Source organism: Danio aesculapii, chromosome 11 (genome assembly GCF_903798145.1).
Source record: "Danio aesculapii chromosome 11, fDanAes4.1, whole genome shotgun sequence".
Lineage (NCBI taxonomy): Eukaryota > Metazoa > Chordata > Actinopteri > Cypriniformes > Danionidae > Danio > Danio aesculapii.
The window spans coordinates 1,535,703-1,557,104 of record NC_079445.1 but is presented as its reverse complement, the minus strand read 5'-3'; the positions used below and the strand labels follow the sequence as shown (position 1 = coordinate 1,557,104).

At 36.9% G+C, this 21,402-nt stretch overlaps 1 protein-coding gene across 1 annotated transcript; it reads right to left on the bottom strand.

The window, feature by feature from the left end:
* Nucleotides 1–170: 170 nt before the first annotated feature.
* On the bottom strand, nucleotides 171–20,973 carry dtx3lb.2 (deltex E3 ubiquitin ligase 3L b, tandem duplicate 2). The gene is made up of 18 exons (XM_056467785.1): nucleotides 20,796–20,973; nucleotides 20,167–20,207; nucleotides 19,182–19,253; nucleotides 18,968–19,033; nucleotides 17,591–17,647; nucleotides 16,339–16,392; nucleotides 15,528–15,608; nucleotides 15,383–15,439; nucleotides 13,055–13,135; nucleotides 12,759–12,845; nucleotides 10,878–10,967; nucleotides 9,871–9,936; nucleotides 9,726–9,782; nucleotides 8,778–8,985; nucleotides 5,707–5,864; nucleotides 4,054–5,520; nucleotides 3,224–3,441; nucleotides 171–2,936 (listed from the first exon to the last, which is right to left on the bottom strand). Exons 2-18 carry the CDS (start codon nucleotides 20,194–20,196, stop codon nucleotides 2,867–2,869), a joined length of 2,919 nt encoding a protein of 972 aa, XP_056323760.1. The 5' UTR covers nucleotides 20,197–20,207; nucleotides 20,796–20,973; the 3' UTR covers nucleotides 171–2,866.
* Between the last annotated feature and the right edge of the window lie 429 nt (nucleotides 20,974–21,402).

Sequence of the window (21,402 nt, the reverse complement as noted above, 5' to 3'; positions counted from 1 at the left end):
AAGGGATGGGATAAAATATCCAAATTTATATTTAAAAGAAAGTTCAGGAGTCAGTCATTTTAATTGTAGCTACGTGGATTGATAATGTTAATTTAGCCACACACAGAGACAAAATAATAATAATAATAATCCATCCTTGTTTATTAAAATAAAAATGACTGTTTTAGAGTCAATAAACATTATAGGAAAAACAGACACCTGGTAAACAATTGCAAATACAAATTCATATTCATTCATTTTCTTTTAGGCTTCGTCCCTTTATGAACCACCAACTTATCCAACTTTTTACACAGCACAGCAGATGCCCTTCCAGCCACAACCCAACACTGGGAAACACACCTTGCATTCACATACATACACTACGGCCAATTTAGCTTATTCAATTCACCTATAGCGCATGTGTTTGGACTGTGGGGGAAACCAGAGCACCTGGAGGGAACCCACGCCAACACGGAGAGAACATGCAAACTCCACACAGAAATGCCAACTGACCCGACCCAATCGGGGCTCAAACAGGGACCTTTTTGCTTTGAGGCAATCTTGCTACCCACTGCGCCACCGTGACGCCCCAAATTCATATTGTATAAACAAATTTCATCATTGAAATATTTTTTAGAGTTACTTTACCTGAACGCTTTGAGAAAGTGGCCTTAAATAAATGCGACACAAAAAATATTTCATTTATTATTATAAAGCAAATCGAGAATACATAGTACGCACCTGTTTGTACCTAATATAAACAAATAAATGTAACATTTTTAAAATGTGTTTTTGAGCAAATATAAACAAAAAACAACAAACAGAAGGGGGGAACTTTAGTTCTTGAGGAACCAGCCAGTGCATAGTTCCTATAACTGAAATTAATTGTCCTTTTATGTAGAAGGTAATGAGATTATATTTGTCAGGTGTGTTGATTAGGAACTGGGTGCAGGTGAGGGGAATGCTGGGAAAATTGAGTCCTTAAGTAGATTGGTGCATTGCCTATTTATAAATTTAAACTCTTAGATAAAAGTGCTTAAAATATTGATTTATTTGTGGCAATTTTTTTACAATCTCCTACAAAATCCCTCTCCAATAGTAATAAATTCAATATCATTTGTGCAATAAAAGAAGATGGAGAGATTTACTGCAGAAAATAACAAGAAAAAGACAAAAATGGCGGATTAAAAAGAACAATAAGCATCAGAAATACCCTTCATTTTATCTTCAACCTTTAATATGTGTTTGTTTTAATTCCACAGTTGCTAGTATGTACATACATGTACTATATATGCTCACATTTGCAATATATAATCACTGTAGGCTTAAACATTTCGACACAATTAATATAAACATCTTGAAAGCCCATCACCGTATTTAAAAGCAAACATATACTGTATGTGCCTGGTAAAAGTATTTAGCCCCATTGAAAACTATTCTTTGCACTTTTAATTGCAGATTGCATACATTATACCATTTTTTATTGCATACGTATCTAAAGTAAGTGAATGAGAGTAGATATTTTTTTAAAAGCATAATATTTAGCCTCAGTTGTTTGGTAAGCATTTATCAGCTTTGCACTGTGATTATAAATAAAAAAAAGTCCATTCTTCTGGTTTAGAGGCACTTGTGAGAGACACACGTAGACAAAACGTTCATAACACCACCACATATTCTGAGTAGGCATCCTCATGAAATGTCTGGGTAATGTATAATGTAATATAATGTATAACGGGTTAGGATATTTGCTTTTGGTTTATCCATTCACTGCTGTTTTTGCATTGCACATTTTCACTCTCAAATCATCACACATTGACACTTGGTCAAACCCCTTTAGCATCACATTTCAACATGCAAGGATAAGTTGTTATTTTTAGGCCTATGAGATTAGGACAGTGTTTCTCAACCACTTTCCTGGATTACTGCCAACACTGCATGTTTTTGATGTCTCCTTTGTCTGTCACACCTATTACAGGTCTTTCAATCTCTGCTAATAAGCTGATCATCAGAATCAGGTGTGTTTGGTTAAGGAGACACAGGAAATGTGCAGAGCTGGTGGTCCTCCACGAATGTGGTTGAGAAACACTGTCCTAATCACATTGGCCTAAAAAATAACAACTTTTCCTTTAATGTCAGTCTCAGCACACGATGCAACTACAGAAGAATCAAACCTTATAAAGACTCTTTGGTCATTCTTGAGCAAGATGCTAATGGTCTAATCCGATTCAATGATTTATGCTAAGCTAAGCTAAAAGTGGTAAAACTCAACTATTTAACTCTAGGGGAGCTGTAATTTTCGCCTATCTCCAAAGAAAGTGGAGTGTTCCTTTACGAATGTTGATGGATAACCATTTCTCCAGTGTCTAGGTGATATAATTCACAATAAAGTCACAATTTCACTATTAACAGATGCAAACGCTTTGATACTCCTCTGTTGTCTCTTAAAGCTTCAGATTGACGTTTTCCAGAGTTGGTGTCTGAAATCAGGCCTTTTCCTTGTGAATGTAGTGTGCTCTTTAGATTTAGTTGTGTTAACACAATACCCAACACATTACATCCACAATTTCAACAAAGTTAAGTTGCCAGAGCTTGAATTTGAAAAGACATTTAAGAAAGAAACTACGTCGGTGCAATAGCCTAGTGGTTAGCGCGCCGACATATGGTGCAGTAGCACATCAGGGCGTCCCGAGTTCGAGTCCCAGCTTGAGGACATTTCCCTACCCCTCTTTCTCTCCAACTTCTCTTCCTGTCTCAATACTGTCCTATTCACATAATAAAGGCCAAAAATAATTCTTAAAAGAAAGAAATTACTTGTGATTTGATGATATATATCAGTGGTGTAAACATGGAGCTCCAGTGCAGAGGTGTTGCATTTTTACCACACTGTTTATTCAATGCCTTTGGCCTTTAACTCATCTTTCACTCTCTTCAGGTAGTCTGCATCTGGATAACCATAACTGTGGATGGAAAAAATGATGAGTACAAGTTTAAGTTCACTTGATTTCTGGATTACAGGAAAGCAGACTTTAGATCAGGGGTGTCCAAACTCGGTCCTGGAGGGCCGGTGTCCTGCAGATTTTAGCTCCAACTTGCCTCAACACACCTGCACGGATGTTTCTAGAAAGCCTAGTAAGTGCTTGATTAGCTAGCCCAGGTGTGTCTGATTGGGGTTGGAACTAAACTTTGCAGGACACCGGCCCTCCAGGACCGAGTTTGGACATGCCTGCTTTAGATGAACTCATACCTTTGGGCACCACCGGATTTATTGGTCTTATGATGAATATCATTCCAGGTAACAGCGTTCTGCACACCGGTGGTTGTTGAGGTGCCGACTGTAAAGATCAGCTTCTGATCAAAAGCTCTCTGCAGCAGAGCAAGCACTTCTCTTCCTTCATCGTTGTCTGGTAAGTACGCATGACGACTTGTCCCATGATAGGGTTGCCCTGGGTTTGGATGCTTCGTCTAAAAAATATTTTAAAATGTTTTACTGTAAGAAACAAGTTAAAACTCTCTCGTTCATTTCCTTTAGATTATTCCCTTCTTTATCAAATGTTGCAACAGCAGAATGAACCGCCAACTACTCTGCCATGTTTTACCAAAGTCATACAACCTCAGAGCAGTGAAACACCCACACGCTCTAATCGTAAAGGGATCCTATTGTGCAAAATCAACTTGATGTTGATGTTAGTTGCTGTCTGTCATTGTGCTATGTGTTTATCTAACATCTGACGCTGTGTATCCTTCTGAAACAGACATGCTCGAACAGTGGGTGGGGAAAACCAGCTCATTTGCATTTAAAGGAACAAAACAGTTCAAATTTCCTCAGGCCCAAAAATTGACATTTTCAACAGGGTATGATAAATTATGGGTATTTTAAACTGAATCTTCACAGACAGATTTGGGAGACACCAAACACTTATTTTACATTTAAATTAAGATGGGTTAAAATAAGAACACTTTAAAACTATATTTTAATAAAAGAGATCAGTCACAGATAAACTGCTTGGATTTAATTTACTTTTTTATAATTTGATTTATCATTAATTAGTCAGTCTCAGTTTGACATATTCTTACCGTTTGAGTACCACTGGGTATGTCATAGTAGATTTCAATTGTGTCACAGCGTGGATATCCAGGGAGACTCATCCTGCTCATTGTTACTCTCATTGTTCCGTCTGGTTGGTTTCCCTCCAGTTTTCCAAACACTTCTTTACACACAGGACAGATGGATCCCAAACTCTCCACTGACATCCTCAAACACTCTCGACAGAATTCATGACCACACTTCAGTTTTTGTTTATCAGTGAAGCTGTCCATGCAGATAGCACACGTCTCCTCTTCAGCATTAGCATCTTTACTGTCATGTCCAGATTTTCCTTTAGAATCTTCACTGAAACCAGCTTCAGTTTTTATTTGCCCTCTAAAGTTCACTCGCTCATCCAGATCTGGTCCTCCCGCTGCTCCTGCTCCATAATCAGACATTAGATTGGGTTTGATTCCTCTAGCATAAGGAATATCCTCTGAGTAACCAATCGATCTCTTCATCTCTTCATCAAACACTTTCCTCTGAAGGATCTTCTCAGTTTCAGCAATAGCAGGACCGAGGTGTTCTGGCAGTCCAGCGAGTCTCCAGCGGCTCAATCTCTCTGCTGCTACAACACAGTAACGCTGCTGAAGCTTCTCCACCGCTGAACTCACATCAGTTTGATCTGCAGACTTTCTGAGTTCACAGCTCACTGCTGCTGATGCCAGTTTCTGGTAGAGGTGTGTTAAAGCTCTGACCGCGTGACCTTCAAGATTCACATGCTGAACACCTTTAGATCGAGCCTGAACCTTAACAACATTCTTCTGAAGATCTGCATTAAATGACACCCCATATTTGGCTTCAAGCTCTGATAATTGTTCCTCACAGGAAAGCTTCATCAGATCCCAGTGAACCTTGTCCATCTCAAGTTGAGTTGGAAGATCCTGTGTGCTCATGTGCAGTGAAGGTCTGCTTTGTGAATAAGCATTGCTGTCTACTTCCATTAGATAAGCATTGCTGTCTATATTCATTGGCATTGCTCTATTTTTGGACTGTCTTTCTTCTCTAGTTGTTTCTTCTTTAATCAGGTCTGTGAATTTCTTTGGTCCTGAAAACAGGCCTTTACTGTCAGTCAGAGTGAACATCAGCTTTGTCTTCTGTGACTTGATGGATTCCATGGCATTTTTCACAATTTCTGAATCCATGTCATTATGATGAACTCTAGCATAACTTAAATTATCCGCACATCCCTGAACAAGTTTCTGAAAGTCTTCAGTGGCTTTAGAAAAATAATCAGGGCCTGGGTTCTCTGTAGGTTTGATTGAGATTGACACATCTGCAGAAATAGTAACTCCATGCCGTTTCCCAATTGATTCCAACTCATTTTGGTAAGCATTATAGATGTACCAGGACAGATGGAGCGGGAGAATCAGTTGAGATTTATCAGATTCAGCTTTATTCTCAACATTGTTTGTTGTGTCTGCGTCTGCAGAAGTCAAGGACATAGAGCTTTTCACCTAAAACATAACATGGGGCAGGATGTGAAGATTTGAAATTGAAAAAAGTAACCGCTACAAGTCATAATTATTAATTATTAATTATTATTATTAGTAGTAGTTGTTGTACTAGCAGCAGTATCAAGGCTTCAACTACTGTACTGGTTGTGTATTTTGTCATAATTCTACACAAAGTAAACATGATACCTTAGGTGATGGAGGTGCGCTCTTCTTCGCCATGGACTTAGATTGTGGGTAATCCAGTTCAATCCAGGCAGTCACTTCCCTTTCTTTTTTTTCTTTACCATCCTTATTATCTTTAATCTTCAAAGATGCTATTTTGTGTTTTTTTAAAACTTCTAGAGCTACAGGAAAGAGAACAAGAATCAAAACTTGTCAAAAATTATTCATTTGTAAATTGTTCTGTGTGTAATGAATGCAAGTGCAGTTTTTTTGAAGGGCACATAGTTTACCCCTTTTTTAAGATTTAATATTAATATGATAAGAGTGAGTTTAGGTTCAGTTCAAAACACAGTTCAGATTTGTTTATTATAATGTGTTAAAAGTGTCATGTTGGGGGCGTGTCCACAGCTCGCTCTTTTAGGGGTGTGTTGCTTCACTACAAATTAGTTTCGACTTCCCACCCAACGTAACAAGGGGGCGGAGCCAAGAGCTCCCCCGCTTTGTGTATGGCAAGACAGAGAGAAGCAACATGAGTGAGAGGATCAGCATTCAGCTGTACATGTACGACTCGGACACAGACCAAGCAGAGAGTACAAAATCATTTGTGTCTTTGTATAGTTTTACAGCCAACTGTGTGCTAGTTTCAAGTACCGAGCTTGTACTCCGAAAATAATAACCACGCACACTGAATTAACTTTGACTGAGGCACCGGATGTCCTGCTCAGAGCCGCGACCCGGCACACCAGACACGCACATTCGCATGTTATTTAAAATGAAGCTATTCAGATGGCGCGGCAGAACTATGAACAGTGTCCTGCGCATCACCGAGCGGCGCTTCTGGTGTGCGACCTGCTTAAGGCAAGTTCGTTATTTCCATTGGATGAACAAGCACGTGAGGCAACGCGATCACAGGGAGCTTCTGTGACCGCGGAAAATGCAAACGGCTGAAGTATAAGGTAGACGCAATGAAAAGTACACAGGTTTGCAAACCCACCTAAAGTTACAAACAATGGCGCCGATTAGAGCGATCATGTGGTGAATGTTGATCTTGTGTTGAGCCCAATGAGCCTTACATGTAAAAATAGAGCAACGGTGTTCCTTTCATGAGTTCACACTTACAGATGTTTCAGAATAAAGCGTATTTGGCGTGCTGTCCGGGGAGAGGGCTCTGAGCTCGGGGAGACACCCCAACTCGTGTTATTCCCCTTATCAGGGACCAGAGAGAAGTTGGGATTCGAGCGAAGTATCGAGCCCGGCCTCAGAACGCTCCCCCCGGGAATTAAATGCTTAATAGGTGAGGTGTCGGAGTGGTGGAGGGATGCTAAAGTCGTGAGATGCTGCAGGTAAGACAGCTTTGGTATATATAGGGGTTTGTTCAAGAACTGATTGGATAATAGAATAATTGTCAATGACGTATTTAATGCTGAAACATCTGTGCGTGTTCTCCTGAAATTTGTTTACGAAACATCACTTGGTGACATCGCTTTGACTCAACACGCTGAAAATGGCGGACGTGAAACAACAAACTGAGGATATGGTGATGCGTGCCTGTCAATCAATTCGGTGGGCGAGGGGACCGCACTCATACGTCAAGTTGCAGTCGATCTAAAAATCGGTCTAATTGGTCCAACGTTTTTATGTTGTTAAATTGAAAATAAAAAGACTGGGTGTGCTTATATCACCCAAATATGACGGTCTATACACCATACATGCACATATGTCTGTCCAAACAGCTTGAAAAGTAGATTTTTCACCATAGGTGCCCTTTAAAATATAAAAGTGTTTCAAATCAAACTGGATTTTCATCAGCCTGAAGAAACCGTTTTACTTCTCATTCTCTCAAGTAAATTTGACCAGTATATTTGTTTTGTCCCAAATGAGGGAAAACAACTCAACTACAAATGCATGTTGTTTTCCATGAGGGGGCGTCACGGTGGTGCAGCGAGTAGCATAATCACCTCACAGCAAAGGGTCGCTGTTTCAAGCCTCGACTGGGTCAGTTGGCGTTTCTGTGTGGAGTTTGCATGTTCTCCCCGTGTTGACGTGGGTTTCCTCCGGGTGCTCCGGTTTCCCCCACAGGACACATGAACACATGAACTATAGGAGAATTGATGAACTAAATTGGCTGTAGTGTATGTGTGTGAATGAGTGTGTATGGATGTTTCCCAGAACTGGGTTGCAGCTGGAAGGGCATCCGCTGTGTAAAACATATGGTGGATAAGTTGACGGTTCATTCCGCTGTGGCGACCCAAGATTAATAAAGGGACTAAGCCGAAAAGAAAAAGAATGAATGGGCTAGTAGAATATGAAGTCTGTACAGTATAAACAATATTACAATGATGGGAAGATCCCATAAAACAGGAAAACCCAATGTGTGTGTGTGTAGTGGTCACATAAGAGCTATCATCATGCTCAATACAGACTCATTTTGCATTAAAACCTATTGTATAAAGTCCTATAAACAAATCTGACTAATTTTTTAACGCATATCCACATCATTTTGATTAGATGCTTTCTTAATTGTTTGTTTTGTTGTTGAGAATAAATCGCACTGCACATATGAACATTTTTATCTCAATAACTCTTCCAGCATTGTGACCACCAAGGGCATAGTTTGATCCTTTTTACTGTAAGAATTTGGCTAAATGTATGCCAAATTACAAGACTTGGCTGTGTGTTGAATCAAATTCATCACGTTTATATTTATATTCAATACAGTGTACAATGTGATGTTAAATTGTGCACTTAGAGGTGTATACTGTTCTGAATATCTGCGTACCGGGATCTTCAATACAATCTGAATGTACAATATGTGCATTTTGTTGTGTAGAATTGTGTATTACAATGTGAGATTATGTGAATAGTGCATACTTATTAAAGACTAACATCAACTGCACTTCACTTCCCTTGATGACTTCACTAATCACCTCTAAAAAAGATATTTGTATGAGTAGTTAAAGATGATAATTCATTGTCGCTTTATAATTATTTTTCGCTATGGGAAGTGGAGGAAAATAGCGTAGAGCTCATATATTACCATTCATGAAAAGATTTAAATAGAATGACTGTGTGTGAAATATCATAAATCATATCACCTGATGATGGAGTTATCTGCACCTCTGCACGGCTTTGATCATCCATGAGTTCAACACTTTGGGCAGTGAATGTACTATCCAGGCCAGACAACCATGACTGAATGGCCATCTGTAATTTTGCTTTCCATCTCTCTGGTAATGGTTCTGTACAGTCCACTTGAATTTGAAATGTACCAATATCCTGCGTTTCTGGAGATTCATCAGCATCCTGTTATAGGCACAATAGTTATGAATGCATAATCATACACCTGAGCTCCAAGGTGTATGTAATTTTATCTCAATTAACTTGTGTAGACATGTAGTAACTACTGTAGTGACAAGAACAATTAATCAGCATTAATTCTGAATAATATTCATTTATATTTATATTAATATTTCATATTAGTTGTATACACAGTGCAGTCACATATGTTTAGTCCGACAAATGACTGCAATATTCATGAAAAGCATAATCTTACCAGCTTATAATATACCAAACTGATGTAGATGCTGTAAATATACTGGATAAACACCAGATTGAGAGTAAACAATATCTATAATGGTATTGTCTCATTTTTATTAGTTAAAATGTATTGATATATCTTTGCAAAGCTTTATAATAAACAGTTGGATATGTATAATCTAAAAACATTTAGATTATAGCTTAATTCACCAGAGTTTGGATTAATAGAAACCCAGAGCACCCAGTACAAACCCAAGGTCATGAGAATATACACGATTTACAGAGAAAGTTGTTGTTGCATTAAACGTTGTGACCTGTCATCTGTTTTGGGTTAATTTTCCCTATTCTGTTCTTCTTCGCCATGCTAAGTTTCCAGTTCTCTTGATTGTTGCAGATGGCGCTCTAGGCGAGTTTTTAATGGATTTCCTGATCGATTTTTCACATCAGCTCTACTCTACAGTTTACAAAAATGTGCATAGAGTGTACCGCACAGTGTGAGCACTTACCTGATTATCAGAAACATGATTCGTTTGCTGACCATCGCTGCTTGATGAAGCCGCGCCCTGCAGAATGAAGAACATCAACACATGGATGAATGAGTTTGGGAAATCTCTGGCTCAAGCTATAATCTTCAGTCAGTATCTTCTTTACCTGTGAGTCTGAACCCTGTCTTTGAAACCTTTGCTGCTTCATGTTATTCAGAGGTGGGTCAGAGTGCTATTATTCAGAAAAAACATGCAAACTATTTAAAATTATTCACTATTGATCATATCAGTGAATGCAATAAGGTCTTAAATTGTTCACTCATATCAGTTGATTTAAAATATTGCAGTATTCATTGTGTGTATTCAAAATATTAATCGAGTGACGTTGTGATTTGTAGTACTTCATTTAACACTAAGCACTCCAAGATATGCTGGGTTGTATTAAACCAATGTTGGGTTAATTTTTTACATTAAAGGGAACCTATTACACAAAAAGCACTTTTAAAAGGGGTCGAACACAGTTGTACGGCAGCAGTGTGTTAATATATCCAGCTTTTAATGGTTATTATTATTAATTGTGTTGTTTATAAACAGACTTGATCAATACAGTCTGCAGAAACACTTCGATTGACACTCTACATTTGTAAGTGTCATCAGAGGGGGAAAGCCCCGCCCATTAGTGACTTGTGAATCCGCCACTATGCTGACACACAAGCATCTGTAGCTCCGCCCTCTTCTGAAAAGAGCATAATCTCATTTGAATTTAAAGCGACAGTCACCAAAACAACGCCACAATTACAATCAAAGCCTAAAAGGGTCAGTTTCACAGAGTTATACAACAGTATTTGTGTGGTATTTTAAGCTGGAACTTCACACACTCTAGGGACATCAGAGACTTATTTTACATCTTGTAAAAAGGAGCATAATTGGTCAATTTTTTAATTTAAATGACTTTTTTTAACCCAACTGTTGGATTTCATAAAAGCCAGCAGTTTAAGTGTATGACTTAATAATCCACAGCTAGCTGTACATTAAATATTGTAATTCAGCTCATTTAACGCACAGCTAATCATGATTATTCATCAATCCTCAGCCTGCAGAATGATATACATGTAATGAACTGCTGTCAGCAGATCGGCACACGTTTTATTCCTCAGGCATTTCCTTCTTTACCTGTGAGTCTGCTTGACTGCGTCTTTTACCCATTTCATTCCTAGGAGGTCCAGAATCTTGACCTCTAGCACCTTTTGGATCTCCTGAGTCCTAAGATTCAGAAAAAAAAACACCCAAAACATGCAAATAATTCACTCTCGATCAAATCAGTCAAGCATGTTTTGCAAAACGCCTCCCTGAGTTTGCTTCATTTTAACTATCAGAGTGCTTTCTCTCAGTATTGTGTGTAAAAATCACGCAATTGTGAATGCCAGTATTTTTGGTTTTCCTTAATTAAGGGATAATCCACAGCTAGCTGTGCATTAAACAATGTTAATGCATGACATGGAGAAAATGAACCACCCAACAGGATCGTCTTAAAATCAAGTCACTCTTCAGTCAGTACCTGCGTTGACTGTGACTTTGAAGTGTTATCCAGAGGTCCAGAGTATTTATCCTTATAGTCTGAGGAATGCCCTGAGTCCTACACTGTAAACCCTACTGTTGTCTTTACTTAAACAATTAAGTAAAGTTGACTGAACATAACTTAAAATTTAGCATTTTGGTCCTCTCACTTAAAAATATGAGTTGATTTAACTTATGTACCATGAAAATGCATAAACTTAAGATTTCAAGTGTGGTGAGCTCAAAATCATAATTAATCATTGACTGTAAAATTCTAATATGTGCAACCTTTTAAGTGCAAGGTTTTGTTTTAAAATCAGAAAACAAAAGGCTTCAGGTATAACTATTCATCATAATGTGAATAAATGGCTACTTATTTTTTGTTTAAAATTTATTCAAACATTTTTTCATAGTATATTATTACACACTGAAAACCCTAATAAGTTGACTGAAATAAATTAATTGAGTAAACTCGTTGCCTCAATTTAATTGAGTGATGGTCTCCCAAAACTTGCATAATTAAGTTTATTTAACTTGCCGGTTTTGTAGACTATAGTTAAATTAGTATAATCTACTTAAGTACTAAGTTTGGTGAACTGAACAATTTAAGTATAGTTAAGTATAGCCGGCATGTTAAATAAACTTAAATATGCACGTTTTGGGAGACTCCATTACTCAATTAAATTGAGGCAACGAGTTTACTCAATTAATTTAGTTCAGTCAACTTATTAGGGCTTTCAGTGTAACATCAAAGTGGAAAAGACATGCAAATGGATGACTTAATTAGCATAAAATAATCAAACAGATTTACATAAAGGTCTGAAATTGTTCACTCGGTTTGATTAGTTTAGACAGTAAACTCATGCACTGGTTTCAGTAAACTCATGCACTGGTTTCAGTAAACTCATGCACTGGTTTCAGTAAACCCATGCACTGGTTTCAGTAAACTCATGCACTGGTTTCAGTAAACCCATGCACTGGTTTCAGTAAACTCATGCACTGGTTTCAGTAAACCCATGCACTGGTTTCAGTAAACTCATGCACTGGTTTCAGTAAACTCATGCACTGGTTTCAGTAAACTCATGCACTGGTTTCAGTAAACCCATGCACTGGTTTCCGTAAACTCATGCACTGGTTTCAGTAAACTCATGCACTGGTTTCAGTAAACTCATGCACTGGTTTCAGTAAACTCATGCACTGGTTTCTTGGGTGTGAGCAGTATCATGTGCAAAACATTAATTGGGTGCAATTGTGATTTGTCGTCTATAATTTAGAGTATTTGGAATTACAGCACTCTAAGAAATGCTGGGGTTGTATTAACTCAATGTTGGGTCATATATGGCCAAACCCAATGTTGGGCTCATTTAATGCACAGCTAACCAGTACTGTTCATCAAAGCCTGCAGAATGATATGCATATAATGGACTCCTGTGAGCAAATTAGGATTTTAGGAAATCTGTGGCACAAGCTCTTGTCTTCAGTCCTTTCCTTCGTTACCTTTGAGTCTGAACCGTATCTTTGATCCATTTCATTCCTAGGTGGTCCAGAGTCTTTATCTCTAGCGCCTTTTGGATCTCCCGAGTCCTAAGATAAAAAAAAACACTCAAAACATGCAAATAAATCACTCTCGATCAAATCAGTCAAGCTGGTTTTGCAAAAAAGTCCCTCAGTTTGATTTGTTTGAACTACTCCAGTGGTTTCTCACGGTGATTCTCTTTGTATTACATGTAAAATCTTAATTGTATGTGTTTGTGAATTGCAGTGTTTTTGGTTTTCCTTAAAGGGATAGTTACCTTCTTTAACTGTGAGTCTGAACTGTGATTCAGACGTGTTCCAGAGTCTTTGCTTTCAGCATCTGCTGAATCTCTTGAGTCCTAACATTGTGGAAAAAACCCATCTTGAGACCTTTAAAACATCTTTTTAATCATAAATGTATGTATTTCAAAGTAGTTTTCAACTCATATTGCCCAAAAGAATACCTTAGAATCAACTTTTAATGATTGTTTTGTTAATTTCAAAGTTTATTAATGACCTACTGAAATTATGTACAAAAAAAAAATCTAATTAATTTGTGTCTTTAATAATAAATGTGCTTTGGATGAGACTGTCTCTTGCATTCACACACATTTAAGCCAATAACCCAGCGGTTTTGACTGTTGTTTTTAATGCAGATATCTTTTTCTCTTTTAGATAAGTCAGGATTATCAGATTAGTTTCTGTTCTGCTTAATAGCAGATAATGAGAGAGAGATTTGTTGAGAAATTGTTATAACTTTTCTTGAAAGTCAAGTTTACATACAATAAGATTATTCTGCCTCTGAAAAGCTCAGATGATGGTGTCAGGGTTTTGGAAGTTTCTGATTGGCTAATTGACAACATTTGAGTTAATTGGGGGCACAACTGTAGAATAGTATTTAAGGAAAAGCTCAAACACACTGCTTCCTTGTGTGACAACATGGGAAAATCAACAAGCCAGAATCAACAAGCCAGATTACAATTAGCTAAATGACACTGGGAAAAGACTAATGTTGTCCTGTGGTCTGATGGAACTAAGATTGAACTGTTTGGCCATAATGACCAGTGTTACATTTGGAGGACAAAGGGGAAAGCTTACAAGCCTAGGAACACCATCCCAACTGTGAAGTATGGGGGCGGCAGCATCATGTTGTGGGGCTGTTTTGCTACAGGATGGACTGGTCCACTTCACAGCATAGATGGCATCATGAGGAAAGAACATTATGTAGAAATACTGAAGCAACATCTCAAGACATCAGCCAGGAAATTACAACTTGGCCACAAATGGGTCTTCCAAACAGACCATGACCCTAAGCATACAGCCAAATTAGTTCAAATGTGCTTTAAGGACAACAGAGTGAATGTTTTGGAGTGGCCATCACAAAGCCCTGATCTCAATCCTATAGAGAATTTGTGGGCAGAGCTGAAAAAGCTTGTGCGAGCAAGACACAACTCAGTTACACCAGTTCTGTCAGGAGGAATGGGCCAAAGTTCCTTCAAACAATTGTAAGAAGCTTGTGGAAGGATACCCAAAACATTTGACCAAAGTTATCCAGTTTAAATGCAAAGCTAAAAAAAACCCAAAGAAATGTGTGTAAACTTTTGACTGTCTAGAAGTGAGTAAAAATAAAAATTCTCATTATTCTGGCATTTAGCAAATGGAAATCAATTAGGTAATCCTAATAGACCTAAAATAATAAACGTTTAATATGATTTACCATCAGACATTTTAAAAATAAAATGATTATGTTCCTTTTTATAGAGTGTGTGTAAACTTCTGATTTCAACTGTATATGAGGCTGTATCTAAGACAAGACAATAATTTTTACTTGTCCAGAAAATGCTTCTTGATTTAAGATATTTTTAATATCTAGACAACATCTCAAAGTAAGAAGATCATTTATTGCAGATTTGACTTCGCAACTGAGAGCGATTCTGTCAGCACTATATAAACACAAAGTTATATATGAGCCGCTGTGCATCTCCCTTCAATCACAGCAATGTTTTGTTGATGAATAAATCAGTGTTTTCCTATGAATGAAAGATCCAAATTCATAAAACAGACACAAACACCATCCCTGGATGAATCGGTAGTTTGGAATAAATCAATTGAATATGTTATCCAGTAAAAAGTGCCTTTTTAAAGTATAATTTTAATTATTTCCGGCATGTAAAATGTAATAATTAGTAAATACATTTTTAAAAATTTTATTGTAAACAAAGAACAGAATAAACAAATGAATATTTAATTCACCTCTGAAGCCTGAAACCACAAAGCAAATCCCAATTTAACCCCAGAGTATAAGTAAGTTAGCAAATATGTTAATTTATCCTATTAGCCCTAACCTAACAGTCTACTACTATTTTACTAATACTCTACCAAAGAATTATCTGACATGTACTAGTTGTAAAGTTACTAGTATAGTCAACACAGAGTCCAAAAGAATCCCAAAATCAAAGTGACCCAATTTTTAACTCGTATTTTTCATTATTAATAAATAAAATCTTAAAAAGCATGTAGAATAAACTATAAATTTGCAATTAAATTAAATTTTTATAAGCGAAATGAGGATTTGATGTGATCAGCTGTATATTTCTGGCACTCACTTGATCTCTGGAAGTGTGATTATTTTGCTGATCGTCCCTGATTGATGAAGACGAGTCCTGCAGAATCAAGAAGAAAGTTCCCTGTTTTAATTTCAATGCAGTCAGTCAGTGATTATTGCTTCTTTCCACCCTTCAGTCACAGTACCTTCGTTGGCCCTGTTGAGTCTGGATTGCCTGTTAATTTCAATCCAGTGTCTTGAGTTCCAGTGTCTGCTGGAGGCGAGTCCTAACATTCAGAAAGACACCATCTTGAGAAAATATTTACATTTAGCATTTCAAAGCAATGTGCACGGACAATATGCTTTCATTCAGGTGATGCAAGACCAGTTTACATGATTTATGAGGACATAATAATAATGACGTAAGCATTGTGGATGTGAATTATGAGGACATTTCAATTGTGCTCATAAAGCAAAAGACGTAAAGGTGATCAAAAATTTATTAATTCATTTTCTTTTCGGCTTAGTCCTTTTATTAATCCGGGGTCGCCACAGTGGAATGAACCGCCAACTTATCCAGCATATGTTTTACACAGCGGATGCCCTTACATCCATACACACTCATTCACACACATACACTACGGACAATTTAGCTTACCCAATTCACCTGTACCACAAACCAAAGGCCCCAGAGGAAACACCCAAACGCAGAGAGAACATGCAAACTCCACACAGAACCAGCGACCTTCTAGTTGTGAGGCGACAGCACTACCTACTGTGCCACCGTGTCACCACGATAAAAAAATACACTTTGTAAAGTATAAGAGCCGGGATGTCTATGGAGAGTCACCATAAACAACTACAAAAAAGTGTGTGTGTGTGTGTGTGTGTGTGTGTATACATGTTTTAAATGCATACAGACTTAATTTAAGAGCTAAATTTAGGATCCTAATAATGTGTGTGTGTGTGTGTGTGTGTGTGTGTGTATGTGTGTGTGTGTGTGTGAATAGTACTCACCAAACCATTTGAAGCGTTATCTTTATCATCATCTCTGCTTGATGACGATGAGGTCTATGAAATGAAGATGAAAATTAAACATTAATATCAATAATACTCTCAAAAACTGCTTCCTGCAAGCAAATTATCATCATCAACAACAACAAAATGACTCATTTAGAGTACACAGTGATGTTTTCAGCTGTTTCTGAAACACTTTAGTTTACAATTCACGGTATTAACAAATCAGAAACTAGCACTATTGGCATAATAACAGAGTATATACAAGAATCAGAGATTGAAAATCAATACCTTTTAAGACCTTTTTTAAGACTGCATACATTTTAAGACCTCATCACCACTTCAGGTTTCAACCAGTAACATTGCCGACATTTTATCTTGCAGTGTATTTACTAAATACTGATTGCAAGAAACGAATCATAAACTAAAACTGGATTTATATACTGAATAAAAATGTAAATCCAGCAGGTGGCGCCTTTACAGCACCAGAAATAACAGTGTTTCTGCAGTAAACAAAGCAGCGTGGTGTCAAATCTAGCAGGATTTATCTTGATTTCGTAAACTACACAGCATCCCGATATTCAAAGATTAAATTCAGGTAAACTTCAGCATACCCATACCGAATTTAATACCTTGTAAAATAGCATTTAAGACATTTTAAGGGCATTAAATTTGATTTATCAATTTTTAATACTTTTTAAGACCCCGTAAACACCCTGAGTAAACGACTAATTAGCTGCTCATTAATAGTTAGTAGGGTAGAAGTTGAAGGGGATTAGGGATGCAGAATTAGCTCACACTTTATAATTGCAAATAAACAGTTAATATCTTAATAATAAGCAGGTAATAAGCCAGAAGTAGTTATTAGCATGATTTGTGACTAAAGTGTTACCGCTGTATTTACCACAGTGTTCAGTGAAAAACAAACTGCATCAAGAAAACAGGGAATAAACCTCAGGATATTAGGACACAGAAACAGTGGGATGAGCTAAAGCCAAAAACAGGACATCAGCCTGGCAATTTGCCATAAATGACCAAAAATATAAAAAAGACAGCATTAAAAAAGGAAACACTCTGAAATACAGGATTACAATGTGGTTAACAATCTTGTACAGCATTTATTAATCATAGGTTAACATTTATTAATCCATTATTAACACTCCTTTGTATTTAAAATAAAGATTTTTAGCTGATAGCATCAGTATGTTAGATTTAAGTATATCTATAAGCTAAATTCCAGATTGTGACTTACTCGTAATCTCAAAAGCAGATTCACTTTTTGCCCATCATTGCTGGCTGAAGATGAGGCCTGCAGATTGAACAATATCAATATAAGTTTTAATAAACAATCACAAACTGTCTACTCAAAGTAGACAGAAACTGATGCGAAATCACAATCACAGTGTGCATATTAACTCATTAACTGTAAAAGACATACTGTATTAAAGGTGCAGTAGGTGATTGTCTTCTGAAACATGTGTTGTGTTGTGCTGGTTGAAAGTCTCTTCACATTCCAATAGTACTGATTAAAGTAAATGATCTAAATGTATTTATATGTAGTTTTATATTCTGGGTGAGGTATAAAACTAAAAAATGTTAATATAATTAAATATTGTCTGGCCGATAATTCCCTTGATTCTGATAAGTAGCCCGAACCGTCTGTCAGCAAATGTAGATTTGTACAACTGCACATCTCTTCACGCAGATCTGCCATTAGCACATGCACTGCATGCGTGCCACGCATTCATATGCACACGAGACAGTAAAATCAACTCCTGAATCACTATTGGAGTTAATTTTGGATGCTGGAGGAAGGATGACACTATGGCTGAATAGTCAATCTAAAAAATGAAGAATTCTTTAAGTGGGATAATAATATTGACCTGAGCAGTTTTTAATATTTAAAAAATATTTTTATTCCAGCCAAACTATGAGAAATAAGACTTTCTCCAAAGAGAAAAACAATCTAATAAGAAATACTGTGAAAATCCCTTTGTCGTGATTACCAGCGATCTCTAACCACCAGAGGTCGCTGGTAAGCACTCACCCTCACAATAACCTATGGACTACAAATCCGCCATTCATGGACTACATTTTCATACATGCACTCCGTTCACAAACACACATGCTTCCTCATTTTGACTGATGACACTCGCACCACCTGAGGATTGTCAAAGACTGATTACACACACTATTTAAACAGCACACACACTCACTTCCTTTGCCGAGTCTTGTTAGCTGTAAAGTGACATTACAACGCGGTTCCCTTAGTCTTGTTCCTCCGTGTTTTTGATCTTTGCCTGGTTTCCCTTTCTCCTTGTCTGCCGCCTGTCTACCGACCTCTCGCCTGTGTTTGACTACGATTCTGGACTGCCTTTATACATCTGTTTGCACCTGTGTTGACCATTGCCTCCCTGACTTTGAATAAACCTGCACGTGGATCCTAAACTTCAGTTGTCTCTGTCACTCCCCGTGTTACACCCTTGCTTTGTTAAACATAACCTGATTAATATTTGAAAGTTCAAAGGAGGGCTAATAATTCTGCCTTTAACTATATATTGTTTATTTAATAATCAGGGATATTATTTTTCATAATTGTTTTACTCCAAAAAACATTTTAAAAATGTACCTGATTATGAAGGGCCAATGGAGTTTTAGTGCTGGTCGGTTGTTTTCGGATCACATTTTCATAAGTCTGGAAGAGCGAGAACACAACTCAGCTTGAGATATTAAAAGTGCGCACAATTTCATTTAAATAAAGTTCCCTCCTATACATAAAACATTTGCTAAGAGTTTCCAGGCATGAGCTGAATATATCAGTTGAGTGTGTGTCTAGTTCTCACCGGACCATCATCAGCCTGATGATGTTTTTTACTTGTAATCAACTCTTGTGCAGCATCCGAAGATGAGCCCTGCTGGATTAAGATCAATACAATCAATCGCTTACCTGATATTATAACTCTTATTCACAAGTGCTGTTTAATAGAGCAAGCACATTTAACAGTATCTCCTATTATATTTATCTGCTGCTGAAGGTCTTTTATAAATTCTAGCTAAACTAAATTAAATATTTTACACATTTCACAGACAGCTAAAGTCAATATTGTAAGCTAACTACAGAACAAACCACTGTTGTCCAATGTTTCTCCTAATTAACCTAGAAATGTGACTTTAAGCTGAACACTAGCATGTTGAATAATATCTAGTCAAATATTATGTGCTGTCATCATGGCAAAGACAAAAAAAATAGATATGGATATTTCCTCATTGTCGGACCATTCTCTGTAAACCCTAGAGATGGTTGTGCGTGAAAATCCCAGTAGATCAGCAGTTTCTGAAATACTCAGAGCAGCCTGTCTGACACCAACAATAATGCTACATTTAAAGTCTCTTAAATCCTTTTTCTTCCTCATTCTGATGCTGTTTGAACTGCAGCAGATCGTCTTGACCATGTCTACATGCCTAAATGCATTGAGTTGCTCAATGTGATTGATTAAAATATTTCCATTAACAGGCAGTTGGATAGGTGTTCATAATAAAGTGGCCAGTGTGTGTATATTGGAAAAACCAAAAATAATTGCATTAAACATGTTAACCCCCTTAATACACTAGGAGTACTTTGGTACTGCAGGATGGCATTTAAGTCTCTGCTGCCAGTTTACAATTCATCATTAACAGTCACCATATTTAAAATGTGTAAATAACATTTCTATGGAAATAAAAGCACTTTAAAAACATAATTTACGAATATATAAAATAAGCCTATAAATCCCATTTACTGTGTGTTATGTGACTTCATGTACCAATAAATGGTACATTTATACTCACATCATGATAATCTGGGTCTGTTGCTGACATCCCGGCAAAAACTGAAAGCAGATTTTGTCTTTGATTAAATAATAATCTATAAAATACACATGACACACGAGAGTCTGGCGTTTACTTTCAACATATCAGACAATGTAAACAAGACACTCCAACAGCTACTGTAAAAAAACAATGGCGGACATCATCAGGTAAATTTCCTTAAACAAACACCAGTTAAACTGTTGTTCGTAAATGTTAAATAGTTCTTAAATGCTTTATTTGACAGTATTATTTCATTTAGGTATTGACGTATAGCGATGGGGGTTTTTATTTTCTCCAAGTGATATGTGCCTTAAGTTTCGCTTTCGTTTCTTAATTAGTGAAGTAGCCTAGCCTACAACTGTAAAAAGAGACATTTTCAAGTATATATTTCCCTTTTGGAGGTTTTATTATTTGTTTTCGCTCTTTAAGAGATTAGTATTTGATTCTTTTAGACTTCAGACATCCGCGTTAGTCTATGACGGTGTATTCGGTTATTAATTTTACAGCACAGCCTCAGATTTGACCACAGCTCGTCGCCTACTAAAGTATCGACGCATTCGCTAAAGAACAAATAAAGGTGTAAATGTGTGTATTAATCAGGCACTTACCGAAATCTGTGAGCTGTGTAAGGATCTGTCAACCTCTGGACTGCAGGAATCAGCCTGACCAACTGGTTTAACACTCAAGAGCGAAAGCGAAAGAAGCAGCACATGACAACAAGATGATGATCTGAATTTTACACCTGTGCAAATACATTTCTAGCGGATTTATCTTATATTAAACACACACAAGCTGCTTTTACTGAATAAAATATGGAAATAAAGAGAAGTAAATAGTCACAATTATTTTAAAAAAAAATATATGTATTTCCCCAAATGATGTTTAACAGATTCAGGAAATTTTCACAGTATTTCCTATAATATTTTTTCTTATGGAGAAAGTCTTATTTGTTTTATTTCGGCTAGAATAAAAGCAGTTTTTATTTTTTTTAAACCCATTTTAAGGTCAATATTATTAGCCCCCTTAAGCTGTATTTGTTTTGGATTGTCTACAGAACAAACCACTGTTATACAATGACTTGCCTAATTACCCTAACTTTACCCTAATTAACCTAGTTAATTAAATATATATAAATTCATATATTATATTATTAAACCTGTTTAAAATATGAATTTAGAGAATAAACTGGGTCAATACAAGCAGTTAGCCGCTTTT